Source organism: Euleptes europaea, chromosome 12 (assembly GCF_029931775.1).
Source record: "Euleptes europaea isolate rEulEur1 chromosome 12, rEulEur1.hap1, whole genome shotgun sequence".
Taxonomy (NCBI): domain Eukaryota; kingdom Metazoa; phylum Chordata; class Lepidosauria; order Squamata; family Sphaerodactylidae; genus Euleptes; species Euleptes europaea.
Genome location: NC_079323.1, coordinates 58,319,007 through 58,333,414, shown reverse-complemented (window position 1 = coordinate 58,333,414; position 14,408 = coordinate 58,319,007). Strand labels below are relative to the sequence as shown.

Genomic DNA, 14,408 nt, shown 5'->3' with positions numbered 1-14,408 from the left:
CGAAAAGATATTTTCAGGTTTTCTTTCGGTTCAGCTTTAGCAAAATGCACACTCCTACTGTGTATGACCGTGCTATTGACATATGTTTTGAGTAGAACTGTCAGCTGATTAAAGAATAATTATTTAATTAATACTACATTATACCATATTCATTTATTGATTAAACAAGTATATAAATTTCTCTTTGGTAAATAGTTTACACTTTCTTCAGTAATCTATAGCTAAATATACACAAGGTACTCCTATTTAGAACTTACATTTTTAATTGAATTCCATATTACAGGGCAACAGTAAAATAAAATGAACCAAAATAGCCTGCAAAATATGCAGATAGGTTCTTAACTTGCAGCCCCACAGATGAATCAAGAGGGACCGTTTTTAATAAGTAAAGGTAAATGTTAATCAATTAAACTAGCAATTAATTTCTCCCTAAGAAGGAAAAATCAATAACTTAAGTTGCTTTCTGGGACGAGCCCCGTGGCGCAGAGTGTTAAGCTGCAGTACTGCAGTCAAAAGCTCTGCTCACGACCTGAGTTCGATCCCAACGGAAGTTGGTTTCAGGTAGCCGGCTCAAGGTTGACTCAGCCTTCCATCCTTCCGAGGTCGGTGAAATGAGTACCCAGCTTTCTGGGGGTAAAGGGAAGATGACTGCGGAAGGCACTGGCAAACCACCCCGCAAACAAAGTCTGCCTTGGAAACGTCGGGATGTGACGTCACCCCATGGGTCAGGAATGACCCGGTGCTTGCACAGGGGACCTTTACCTTTACCTTTTAAGTTGCTTTCTAACACATTATGTGCTACCTAAACAGCATACAATATGATTAAAATGAATTTAAACGTACAAATTTTTACAAATAAGTAATTTAACCTACAGCTGAAAGAACATCTTAAAAGACAACAAGATAAAATTCCAAATCCAAATTACACTTTAAACAAAATTCTTGAAATCCATTCTCTAATGAAAATATAAGAATACCAACAAATTTAGTTGCCACATGTCTTATGGAAGGTGGGTAAGTCAAGTCCAGAAACATAAGACTGTAAGTAAGCATAACTTTAAAATTAACTGAATGTAACAATATATCAGCAGTTCTTGATCAGGAGATCCTGTTTCTCTTCTATGGCAACAGAGTTCTGTTAATGGAACAACAGTATGAGCACAATAATCTGCATGATGGTGACTTTGAACTCATTCTCCTGCCCAGCAAAATCTTTGGAATTTTTTCCAAGAAATGTGAGAACATAATGAACCATGGTTTCACCAGGGGATTGGAGCTACAGCTAGGGTTTGCCATCACTTTGAAAATGTGTTTGCCTGTTAGCTGTGTACTACCACAGTGATATTGGAGGGTTTTTGAGGAATTTATGGAACAGATAGATTTGCCCTGCTTGTCTCACACAATTTCCCTGCTTGTGAAGTTACAGCAGGGATACAGTTGTACTGCCCATCTTGCTGTATTGTTTTCTCATGTTTGCTGATTCTCACCCCCCCCCCCTTTGAGTTGGCAAAGGTTCCGTTTGAGTGTCTGGCAATGAAAATAAATACATGATTAGATTACAATTCCAAGAAGGATGGTTTCTGTTCTGCTCAGGAAAGGGCAGTGTATGTACATTGTCTGTGGGAGGGTGAAGTCAGCCCAAGGGGCTGTGCTTAGCTTTTAGGTTAGTCTAAAAAGAAGAATAACAAAATTAGGTAAAATATTTTCTAGGTTTGTAAAAATCATGCTTGTGATTATTTCTAGAACTATTGTAAATGTAACTTCTCTGTCTGCATCTTTCCAACCACTGAAGGAGTTTGAGAATATGATCAGCCATTGATTCACAAGACTAAAAATCTTTTATATAACATTTGCCTATCCTTAAAAAAAATTAAATGTGTTGAATAAGATGCTGAAATCAGAAAATAAATGTAATTCATCCTTTTATATGAACTGCTTTTATTATATCCTCTTTTAGAAAAACTTCTGCATGTGAATTCAGTGATCATTTTTCCTTCATTGTCTGCTTTTTCAGTCTTGTTTCAAGTGTTTTGATTCTTGTGCATTAAAGGGTTATTAATTACCATAGCTTCATGAAATGTTGAGATCATCAAGAAGTCCTTCCTGTAATACAGAATGCCTTAGATTGCTAATGTAATAGCATTACAACTAAAAGATATTTGAATTGGCCACAGGACTGTGATGATAGCAGAAAATGGAATTGAGGGTGTTTACAGAAAGGCTGGATGCAGCTTTCGCTGACTCTGATTCATATTGGGGAAGCATGTTACATAGTAACTCAACACCGATTGTTTAGACCTCATAGCATCACTGACATGTAAATCCAGAGTGTTTTGGTAATTGGGAAATATGCAGAGTACACAATATCTGATCACTGAACATACCTCCGGATTCCATTTGATTTTTTTACCTCATTTTAAAAATTTTTCTTGCAGCCATAAATGTTAGACACTCCCTCCCCCCCAGAATGAATGCTGAATAAGACTCAATAATTTAAAAGCAAGGTTTTACTGTTTGTTTTTTTCATTGGTCGTATAGAATTGTAGATAATGTCATGATAAATGCTAACTTCGGCTGCCACCCCAAGCATACTAGCTTCCAAATAAATTCCACTCAAATAATTTTTTGAAATATGTTTAGGATCAGGCTGTCGGACTGCTTAGTTTAGGATCAGGCTGTCGGATCTATGAATAAGATTGGCCTCTAGGGTTGAATAGTATGAACTGGAGGCACTTGTGAAGATTTTCTGCAGCACTCCCCCCTCCCGACCTCCAAAAAGCTGATGCCAGAGGTTGTAGTAGCCTCCTAAGCAAAATGCCATAGAGCACAGGATTCTGGTGGATAGAGGAGTGAATTGGGTAAAATCGCCCCTATCTCTACCAACAGAACCTCTTGTACCAATGTTAAATCCATCAGGAGAGGCAATTCTCTTCCTCATTGCAGCATCCTGTGACATTTTGTTTATGAGGCTTCTGTAGCTGCTGGCATCAATTTTTTGGCAGTTTCAGGGGCTGCTGGGGGAAGAAGGAGGTAGGAAAGATCTGCAATGCTTGGGGTTTGTAGGATCTAACCCTTAATGATTATCTGCCTGATTTTCTTAAAGTAAAAAAATATATATCTTTTGAGTTCTTGGAAGTTCAGTAAGAAAACAGAGAGTTTTCTTGTTTCACACTGTTCCCAATGGTATCACAATTCATGAATACCAATATGCTAGTAGGTGGGCTAGTAAATGTTCCTGTAGGCTTGTAACTTTTATAGACTTATTTGCAGGCTTGCTCATATGTTCTTCAGCTTGTCTTGTTATTTTTTTTCTCATTTTTTCTTGAGTTAAGTAGAAGTTGTTAAAAATATAGCCATAAACAGAAAGTGCAGCAGCATTGGAATTGTATGGCATCCCAAACAATTAAGCACATGAAGATTTTTTTATTACGGAGTATTATATTTTTACAGGTGCCCCTGATTAACGAGCTCGAGTCATCAATGCACCAGCTGTACAAACAGCGAGCTTCCCGCCTTGTCCAAAGACGACAAGATGATATTAAAGATGAATCTTCGGAGTTTTCAAGCCATTCAAGTCAGTCCATCTTGAAGGTTTTTATTATTCATTAAACAACCTTGTTTACTTAGAACAGTTGTAACTTAAAGTGAAACTACAAAGGATGTTTAGTTTAAACCTGATAGAAACAAATTCAGTTAAAGAATCCTAGCTCAAACTGTTAAGTTGCCTTTAGTGTCCTCTGGCTCATAGTAATTAAAAGGTGTAATATCAAACTTCAGCACCTTTTACCAATTAGATGTATGTGCAACTTCATATTGTCTTCAATTCACTCACTTGAAAGTATTATACAGAATGTACAGAATTGAAAATTGAAGGTTATTCTACTAGGAATTTTAAAATTTCAGTAATAGTGTGTTCAGACATGGGAGGGACATTAACATTAAGAATAAATAGCAAACAATTCTTTAAACACTGGACCAGGGAAATAAAATCTTGTACTAACACTTTTATTTCTCATATACATTATACAATTTTGCTAGGAAAAATTTGTAAAATTATGTGAAAGATACATTAAAAGTGAGTATATAAAATTTCCTGGGAAAGCTTATGTTTTCTTTGGTACCAGGGTGACAGATCTTAGGTAAACCTTACCCCTGTCAGGTTTTTGTTGCTTTCTAGCTTTCAGTATGGGATAATCTTTAGTTATTCTATTCTGATACTAATTGTCTAACACCAACTGAAAGTGTATTCGTTTCTATTATTCATCAGTATTCACCAAGAACAGAGATCCAATCTATTAGAGATATGCTGAAGGGCCGTCTTTTTCCTTCTGACCTTTCCTCTTACAAATGTTGTACACTAATTTTTTTCCTAATATAAACATGGTTTCATGTTGTAAAAAAAAGATTTAAATATTTTCTATTTAGTAAAGTACTAAATGATAAGATTATATTGACTTTACCTTTTTTATTTGGTTTGCACGTGGTTAAGAAAACATAGTATTTGCACCAAGTGGGGAATCTTTTCAGCTCTACCACCACTTCATGTAGGGGCAGGGGGTGGGATGGGAATGTCAACCAAATTAGGATGGATTAAAGATATATCAAAAATGCTTTTTCTAATAAAAGAAACAAGACTGTCATGCTTATGCTTCCTTGTAATACATCATGAAGGATTCCTAATTTCAGGATTTGTATACTTACAGGTAAAGCACTGATGGCACCAAACCTTGACTCTTTTGGTCGAGACAGAGCACTGTACCAAGAACATGTAAAAAGACGGACTGCTGAAAGGGAGGCTAGAAGGTGCTGTAGCTTGTGGCTTCTTTTGTTTGTTGTGGGGTAGTGCTTAACTGTACTATTTGGTCAGTGTCTCTGGGCTGGATCCCATGAGCTGTAGGCACAAGGATCACAGGATCTCTCCTCCCAAGAGGCCTTTCCAACACCAGAAAGTGTATTGCCAGGGTGAAGGTACCCACCTGGGCTAATAATAGCCATGTGGGTCAGGTAGCTGCAGGGGGAAGGGGATAAAAATGAAATCACTCCTTCTTCCATGAGCGGAGCTCTACACATACAAGAGGCAGAAATGGGCTCTCGTTTCCTTGCCCCTCCTCATTGCAGCTACTTGACTTGCATTGCTATTAATCCATGTGGGTTCCTTGGTCAAAAAGAGCTTATGAGGAGAAGGTGGGGAAGATCGTGGACTGTCTAGCACCTTCCACTGGTGGTTTGCAGGATCCAACTCTCTGTGTGGTGTAAATGTGTAGTGAAAATAGTACATGCTTGCTGATAAGCACACATCTGAAAATACGAGTTGGCTTCTTTGTGGGCAGAACATTGTCTGGATCTTTTACAGTACAATGTAATGAACCAGTTGCTGGGGATAGAGGCTGGCTGCTGGGCTCATTATTTAATATGTAAGTCATTCCCACCTCACACAGAAGTTAGTGTAATGTTGAGGAGCCGCAGCGTTGATACCTATTGCGTGGGTCATGTTCTCTAATGCCAGAAAGCTTCAGTTCTGTTTCATCTTCCGGTTGTAGTAATGAGGGGAAGGGAAATGCTAGCAAATATTCCTTTATGATATGGGGGAGGGTAAATTGTTAGGGGATAGGAGGATGCCTGGTACTCTGAAGAAGGACCAACAAATTCTATCCTTGCTAACAGAGCTCGTCGCAGACTTGCTAGAGAGCAATCTGGGAAGATGACTGATCACCTTGAAGGCCTTTCTAGTGATGATGAAGAAACTTCAACAGATACTACCAACTTCAATATGGAGCGAGGTTAGATTATTCATCATGTTTGTGTTATTTATTTAAAACATTTCTATGCCCCCTTTCCACACAATTCAGGGACCCCAAGGAAGTGAACATTCAAATAAAACATTAAAATATTTGAGTAATTGAAAAGCATTTAAAGTACAAATATATATAAAATATTTAAAATGCTTAAATAAAACACAGTATAAACACATAAAAACACACACAGAGAAGGACAAATTAGAGTTAGTGAACCCCAAACTAAGGGGGGGAAAGTCTTCCCCTGCTGGAAGAAAACAACAGATGAGGGAGACAAATGAATCTGTCTGGAGAGGAAGTTTTAGTGCCACAACTGAGAAGGCCTCAGATGGCAGAAGCACCTTAACATCGCAGTCAACTTGAGGTAGCCCTTAACAGCATTCATCTGGCTCTTACTATGTCCCATTCTCCCAGCAATTAAAGCACAGTTACCACCCGCCCTTGGGAATAGCGAAAACCCTTGGATTGGATATATTCTGACCGTGTTCTTTGTTTTCTGGTGATTACTGCTTTTGTCTGAGTGGTTGAAGAAAAAGAAATCCTTCCCTTTTATTGTGTGTAATCTTATAAACTGGTTTAAAGGTCCGTTTATTAAATACATTGGTTTGTTCAGGGAGGAGGCCGCTTCACAAGCTACTTGTCCCATGGAATTACTTCCATGTGCTTGTGTCTTAGAGGCTGCCATGTTGAAGCCACAAGTTGTGTCTTGGACTTGCAGTAACAGTAGTTGTAAAACCAGCTTCTGAAGTAATGGTAGATTTCTGTGGCACAGAGTGGTTAGCTGCAGTACTGCAGTCAAAGCACTACTCACAACCTGAGTTTGATCCCAACAGAAGTTGGTTTCAGATAGCCAGCTCAAGGCTGACTCAGCCTTCCATCCTTCCGAGGTCAGTAAAATGTATACCCAGCTTGCTGGGGGTAAAGAGTAGACGACTGAGGAAGGCAATGGCAAACCACCCTGTAACTTTGTGATGTGACATCACCCCATGGGTCAGTAATGATCCGGTGCTTGCACTGGGGACTACCTTTACCTTGTAGTGGTATAGCTGTAAACCTGTTTACATTTTGGCTTAGAAGCTTGGTCATGTTTTTCATGCTAATTCTGACGATGAACAGTCTACCCAAATACTGCATTTGTTTCTTACATAACAAAACATTTTCATCTTAGATCGCATTTTGAAGGAGTCCAGCAAAGTTTTTGAAGATGTGTTAGAAAACTTTTACTCCATTGACTACATTAAGTCACAGTTTGAAGCCTGGCGTTCCAAGTATTTCTCTTCTTACAAGGATGCATACATTGGCCTTTGTCTACCGAAGCTGCTTAATCCTTTAATAAGACTTCAGTTACTTACTTGGAACCCTTTAGAGGTGAGAGAGTGCTGAAATGTATACATGTTCATGATATTTGTATATTGGTTTTTAATACATGTTTGCAAAGTGTTTGACATAACAAGGTGAAAGAATTATAACTTAAAACACATAACATAAAAGTTAAAGCGTAAAAAGCAAAAAAAAAAAACACTCTTCATGACTAGCTGGATCTTGGCATGATGGAGTGATGCCTAACTGCTGCTTCTCATCCCTTTGGCCTTGGGTGGATTAATTGGAAATTGGCGGGGCTGGTTCCTCAGAGCTGAGCACAGACATAATAGTGTAGCAGCCAGCAGTGTGTTTCTTTTGTTAAACAAGGTGAACCCTGTGAAGTGACCCTAAATCAGTTGGTATAATTTATAGTATTAAATTGGCCTGTGTTGTCGCTTGTGACGAGTTCCATCTTAGTTCTTACTAAGCATCACGCCACTAGACCCAGTGTGGTGTCGTAGTCAGTGTGTCAGATTATGACCAAAGAGGCCCACATTCAAATCCCTACTCTGCCATGATGTTCACTGAGTGACGTTAAGCCTGCCAGTCTCTCATGGCCTAATGTACCTCCCAGGTTACTTTGAGGATAAGATGGGAATGGGAGAGGCAGGGTTTTTTATGAAAACATTTATATCCTACTTTTTTGCATGGTTCAAAGCAGCTTAGAATAATAGTTAAAAACATTTACCATATATACTCGAGTATAAGCCGAGTTTTTTAGCCATGATTTTTGGCTTAAAACTCACCTCGGCTTATACTCGGTTCAATACGGTAATTCGCCTGCCGGGCCCTCTCCCAGCGCACTCCCGTCGGCCAGCTGATGGGCTGGCTGTCCCGCCTTCTCCCCCCCCATCTGATTGCGCCTTCTGTGCGGCAGCGGCGGCTTCTTCCCCACTCCATCCGATCGTGCCTTTTGCGCAATCGTCGCGCCTTCTTCGCAGCGGCGGTTTCTTCCCCCCCACCTCACGCTGGCCGGTCCTCACGCTTGCCAGCTGACCCTGTGGGGTCTCCTGTGTGCAGGGAGGGGGCCGCCGCCGCCTGCCTGCGCGCCTGGAGCCCAGTCAGGTAAGCCTGTGTGTGGGGGTTGCATTTCCCCCTCGGCTTATACGTGGGTGCCTAATTTTTCCCCATTTTGGGGGTGAAATTAGGCACCTCGGCTTATACTCGGGTCGGCTTATACCCGAGTATATACGGTAATAGTTCAAAATGTATAATTCATTGGAGGAGAGAGATAAAAATCAAATACCATCACTGTATATCTCTTGAAACATACAATTTTGTAAATAGTCTAGGCCACAAAAACTAGCATTTTTATCAGTCTGAGAGGATGTTGTGGCACTAAGGAATGATAGTTTAAGTAATCTGATACCAAGTCTTGGTTAATTAACAAATGGGTAATGGACTTCAATGCCTGTACAACTTCACAAAATAGTGTGTATTGCCGCTGCCGCAAGTGTACTTTGTCATTGAGGTCTGCAGATAATGTGTACAGTTGTATGGTGTAAGGGTTGCAGACTACACATGGTTGGTGGTTTTATTTTAAGTGTAACACCCAGTTGCCATCATTGTGTGTCTTAATAGGACAAGTGCCCGGATTTTGAAAGCATGTTATGGTTTGAATCATTGCTGTTTTATGGATGTGAAGAACATGAACAAGAGAAAGATGATGCTGATGTTTCACTGTTGCCTACTATTGTGGAAAAGGTGGTTCTGCCCAAATTAACAGGTACTTCATAAACATGCATTTTCCCCAAAAAGAAATTCATTGCAACAATGAAATCATAATATCTAATGCTGAATATTACATTTATTTTATTAGTACTTGCTGAAAATATATGGGATCCCTTTTCTACAACACAAACATCTAGAATGGTAGCCATTACCCAGAAACTAATAAATGGGTATCCTTCAGTGATACACGCAGAGAACAAAAACACACAGGTAAAAATCGGTGTTTAATCTTTATAAAATTGTTGTTCACAGTTATGTATTCTTTGTACATAGTTCTTATATTTTTGTAAATGTCGTGTAAGCCAGTATAGCAGCTTATTTTTTTTAAGTTAGGCATAAAACTTCATTATTTTTACTTCAGATGAATAAACCACAGATAAGTACCATCCCCCTTCCTGTATTTGGAATTAGCAGTGTAACTCAGAAGGGCACTCAGTCTACTAGCATGCATTGCAAATAGTAGGGAAAGGCTCCCAATGTTCTTTAATCTTTTTTTATATTCGCATCTGAAAGAGGGTTGGAGAAAGGGGGGGCTTGACCCACTTCTTTGTCTCCTGATAACTCCATCTGCATTTCTAAGAAGGTGGCTCAGGTGTGGCCAGGAACTGTTTGCCCTGCCTTCCGCCTCCCTCCTACCCCAGAAAAAAAATGGTTAAAAGGTTCCCTGTAAACCTCAGGAGGAAAAGAAGCCTGTTTCTTCACAGTAAAGTGTTAAAGGCTAATGTGTATTGAGTATGCTTGACAATGTGCCACAGCTACCTCCTTAGCATTGTATCTCTTTGCTTCTATGTCAAGGACTATACAGACATTTTGGCTGTAGTCAGAACCCTTGCCCCAAGCAGTCAGTCTGAATTTAAACATTTTCTATGTTTTTAGATAAGAACCTGTGAAATGTCTGTGTACCAGCATCACTTTGTTTCAGCCCAGTGTACATTGAAGAGGCATTTCAGAATATTCTCTGCTGTGTGGTTTTGCCTGCACAGGGAAGGCAGCACTCAAACAATGAATAAACAGCATGCAATCACAAAGGATGGATGAAAATTATTCCAGTTGCCTACGAAACTCCTTTAATTAGATGTAATCTGCAAATAATAATTACACTAAAACCATCATTGATATGTTTGCGCTATTTTACACTAACTTGCACTTATTCACACTTATTTGATAGTCAAGTATGAAAAATATAAGCTCATTTTATTTATGAATCATTCTGGAGATTCATGTACAGCTTACTTAGGATGGTTGCTAACTGGTTTCTCCTAGGACAGATTTAATAAAGTATCCATAGATCAAAGACTGTAAAATCTTCTGTAGCCTTCTACCATATTAGGTTACTTTATGTCCTAATATAATCTGTAGGGAAAAATACTTTTATAGCAGATTATGAACACTAAATCTGAAATAATTGGAATGGTTTAGTCTCCAATGCAAACTTTCACGTCGTATAAATAGATCCAGCAGAACAACTCATGGAAGGAGCTGGAGGACACGATCTTACCCCAAGCATCTTGCTGTTTGTTTTGCTTCTCCTCTTGGGGTATTGAGAGAACCTCACAAAGAAAATGTGCCACTGTATAGCATGCATCAGTGACTAGGAAGAATCCAGAAAAATTGCGACATCTGCTGATGCAAAGCACTGGGAGAAGAGGGAGAAGAAAGTGATTTTACCTGATGCCCCATGTTGCACTGGTGGTGGAAAGTGCTGTCAAATTCTAGCTGACTTAGGGTGACCCCACAGGGTTGCAAGGCAAGAGACATTCAGAGGTTGTTTGCCATCGCCTGCCTTTGTGTAGCAACCTTAGATTTCCTTAGTGGTCTCCCTTTCAAGGACTAACCAGAGCTAACCCTTCTTAGTTTCTGAGATCTGATGAGATCAGGCTATCCTGGGCCATCCAAGTCAGAGCCTTGTTGCACTACTGTGGTACATTTTCTTTGTAAGTCTCCTGACCCTTCAAGAGGATTTTCAGAGCAAATTGCAACTTGCTTGAGGAAGGTGGGGAAAGATCTGTGTCAGATCCAGCAAAGAAAGGAATTAACCTTTCAAACTTATTTTTTTCTAAACAAAATTCTAATAACTGACACTGAGTCAGAATTATGAAAACGTTGATTTAACTTTAAACATGTAAACCATTTTAGCTTCCATATATAGCACATGCCTAAATTTGTTTGGGTATCAGTATTATGTGTTTCTGGAATAAAGAAAGTAAGACTCCAAATGGGAGTTGAAAGTCTCCTTGCAACAGAGCTCAGAAACCTTCAAGGTCCTTCTTGTTTTTAAATTTCCTGTAGTAGATATTTTTGATGCAGTGCAGTAACAGCTCCCCTAACACTTAATGCTGTTTCCTTTGCTTGTTGTGATCTATGAGTACATTCACAGAATCACCAATTGGCAACTGAGTGCTTCTGAAGAATAGAATGGTGGGGTATAAGTGATCTAAACAGTCCCTGTGTGAATGATTTAGCATTGACATTATAGTTTCTGTATTGTATATAAAGAGGCTAATTGAAAGCAAGTGTACTTCAATATCCTCCATTCATTTAATCTGAATTTATGAAATACACCAAAAAAGTGAACTTTGTTAAAATTAACTGACATCCTAATTGTCTTCTAAATACACATGAAACTGCTTTATACTAAGTCAAGCCATTGGTCTGTCAAGGTCAGTGCTATCTATTTTGACTGGCAGCAGTCCTTGAGGACCATCTGATACCTGATTCTTTTATCTGGAGATGCTGGGGGATTGAATTTGGGCCTTCTGCGTACAAGTCTTCTATTGAAACTTTGGCTGAATTTTGTGCTAATTAATGCATGCTTCGTTTTTGGTATTCTTTCAAATTCTTATGTAAGCTTGAATTTTTTCAGATGTTACTGAAAGCCCTTTTGCTTAGAATGAGGAGAACGCTAGATGATGATGTATTCATGCCTCTTTATCCCAAAAAGTAAGCTTGCTTTTTTTGCTTATAGTTAATATCTTTCTCACATATGGGCAGGGTGAATTGCAATATTCTGTTCACTTTGTATTGGATCATGTCAGTAATTCACATTTTTCTAAGCTACTCAAACATCTCTTATTTTTCAGCGTTTTAGAAAACAAGAACTCTGGTCCTTATTTGTTTTTCCAGAGACAGTTTTGGTCTTCAGTGAAGGTAAGCTAATGATGAAGTTTCAAACAGGGTAATACAGTTGCAGTTTTAAGGAAAATTGATGGACTGCATACGAAGTAAAATTGTTTGTATTGGAAAGATGGCATTCAGACTGAATATCACAGCTTTTCTGTTTTAGATATCATGAAATTGGCTGAAGATCTTATATGCCCAGAGAGTAGCTTTTAATGTGCATATGGTAAAAGAGAGCAGTGCCATTTCAGAAAAGGCTACTGTTGCATGGAGATTTTTGTGAATACTTCATACAATGAAGGGAAATACATTTTTGAATGTTTAGATTTTAAACACTGTGCAAGTAAAAATTTTACATAAGCAAATTTTAATTTGGGAATTCAGAAGAAAACATGCAATTCACCTTTACATGGACAGTTATTTTAATGCTTAGTATTACTTATTTTGTGTTTAGATAAAACACCTTCTTGGTTACTAATTTTAGAATTCCTGTCTGCTCTGCACAACATTTTGCATCTTGGTCAGTTATGTATATTTTTGCCTGCTTTACAACTCCAAAAGATTTGATTTATGGCAAATAACTCTCTCCACATGCTATTCCTAGGGACCCCTATCCCACATAAACAATACTTCAGAGGGTGTTTTGGGATGTGGGGGGTATGCTTCATGGCTGGAAATCCCTTTCACCCATGGAAATCCTCGTTGGATCCAAGCCTGTGGGCTGAATTCAGTTTACTATGGAACTTTCTCACTTCCTTGCTTATGCTACAGCCCAAGGTTCAGGGAACAGCACTGGAACCATTGACCAGTGATTGATCTTGCATCATCTCACGGGAAGTGTAGCTCTAAGTCTATTGGGTCACTTCATGCTGCCTTTGTGATCTTTAAAACAGCATTCGATAGTATCCCTAGGAATAGGCTTTGGGCAAAGCTCGAGAATTCCTCAATAGACCAAAGACTTTATATACTTAACCGCTCGCTCCACAAAGGAAATTTCCTAAAAGTAAGGTGCAGTCCTCAGGGCCACCTCTTCAATAAGATACCTCTCGACAAAGGAGTTAAACAGGGTTGATCTTTGGCCCCCCTACTTTTTAATTTTTACATCAATTCCCTTGTGCAACACCTAAGAAACCAAAATTTCCAATCTCCAAAACTTGCAGGTAAAATGATTCCTGCTTGGTTGTGTGCAGATGACACTTTTATTCTATCCTGCTCACAAGTGGGCCTTAGGTGAGCACTGTGTGCCTTTACTGCATACTGTAAAGAGGAGCAGCTCGTAATAGACTACCAAAAAACAAAAGTCCTCACTTTTACCGAGAAACATCAGAAACAGAGATGGCAAACAGAGGGTTACAATGTTGAACAAACAGAAATCTTTCAATCGTCTGGATGATGGAGAGCTCAGGCACTTCATGCTGTAGAGACTGCCAACAGAGCAACGGGCCCCCCAAAAGCAAAATAAACTATTGAACAGTGGCTTTGGGACCATGCCTTACAGTCTGACAGGGCACAGATGCAAAATATCCAGTTATTTTGCAGCACAGCGAATATTTTCAACCTTCAGGTTATCTTAGGTCCTTTGAGATCCCCAAATATTGTAGAATTTTTATGCTGGCACGTTTTTATGCTCTACCCTTAGCCCTTCTAGAAGGCAGGTATCATTGTTTCCATTTTTTACAACGATGTTGTCCATGTAATACAGGGAAAGTAGAGTCTATTGAACAAGACTGTTGAACATGTTTTGCTGCACTGCCCATTTTATAACGATATCCAACAACAGCATATTGCTCCAATTTTGTCAATCATACCGGCAAGATCTAAACAATTTTATGCCTCCTTTCTTCTTGCTGACTGTTTCCAGGAGATAACTTTATGAAGTTGCTAAATTTTGCCTGCCGGAAGACAGGATACAAAAACAGCTTACTAAGTCTTAGTAACTTTCTGTTTGAGGGAGGAGGGCTTTATTCTTCTTTTGTGCCCCTTTCAACTTATATGAGTAACTTCCTTCTGTTGAAATCAGTGGGATTTACAAGTGCATGCTTTTGCCTTTTTAAAAAACAATTTCGGACTTCCTTCAGCTGACTTTTTTACAACAAAATTCAGAAAAGATGTATCAATATTTGATCAACTTCAGGTCTAACCATCCAATCCTGAAGGTGGGGATGGAGCTGCTTAAAAGCCGGTGTGACCCCAACGCCAGCATCCATGCCACTTGCGCCATGTCACAGGGCGACGTGCATCGGCTCCCGGGAGTGATGCCACAGCCCAAGCCTTGTGTGCTGGCACTGCCTCCCCAGCAGCATTTTTCTGGTGCAAGTGCCCATGCTGGCGTCCAGGGGGCTATTCCCAGGGCCGAGCTTTCACCCCAGGAACGTTCCATTTTGCAGGTGTCGTTACATTTTG

General features: G+C 39.4%; 1 protein-coding gene across 1 annotated transcript in view; it reads left to right on the top strand.

The window, feature by feature from the left end:
* The window catches only part of PAXBP1 (PAX3 and PAX7 binding protein 1), a 34,212-nt gene that overhangs the window by 17,582 nt on the left and 2,222 nt on the right, over positions 1-14,408 (top strand). The window contains exons 8-15 of the mRNA XM_056858479.1: positions 3,451-3,574; positions 4,704-4,803; positions 5,665-5,780; positions 6,964-7,163; positions 8,739-8,883; positions 8,977-9,098; positions 11,752-11,828; positions 11,969-12,035. Of these exons, the coding sequence (XP_056714457.1) occupies positions 3,451-3,574; positions 4,704-4,803; positions 5,665-5,780; positions 6,964-7,163; positions 8,739-8,883; positions 8,977-9,098; positions 11,752-11,828; positions 11,969-12,035 (951 nt within the window). The remainder of the gene's footprint in view (positions 1-3,450; positions 3,575-4,703; positions 4,804-5,664; positions 5,781-6,963; positions 7,164-8,738; positions 8,884-8,976; positions 9,099-11,751; positions 11,829-11,968; positions 12,036-14,408) is intronic.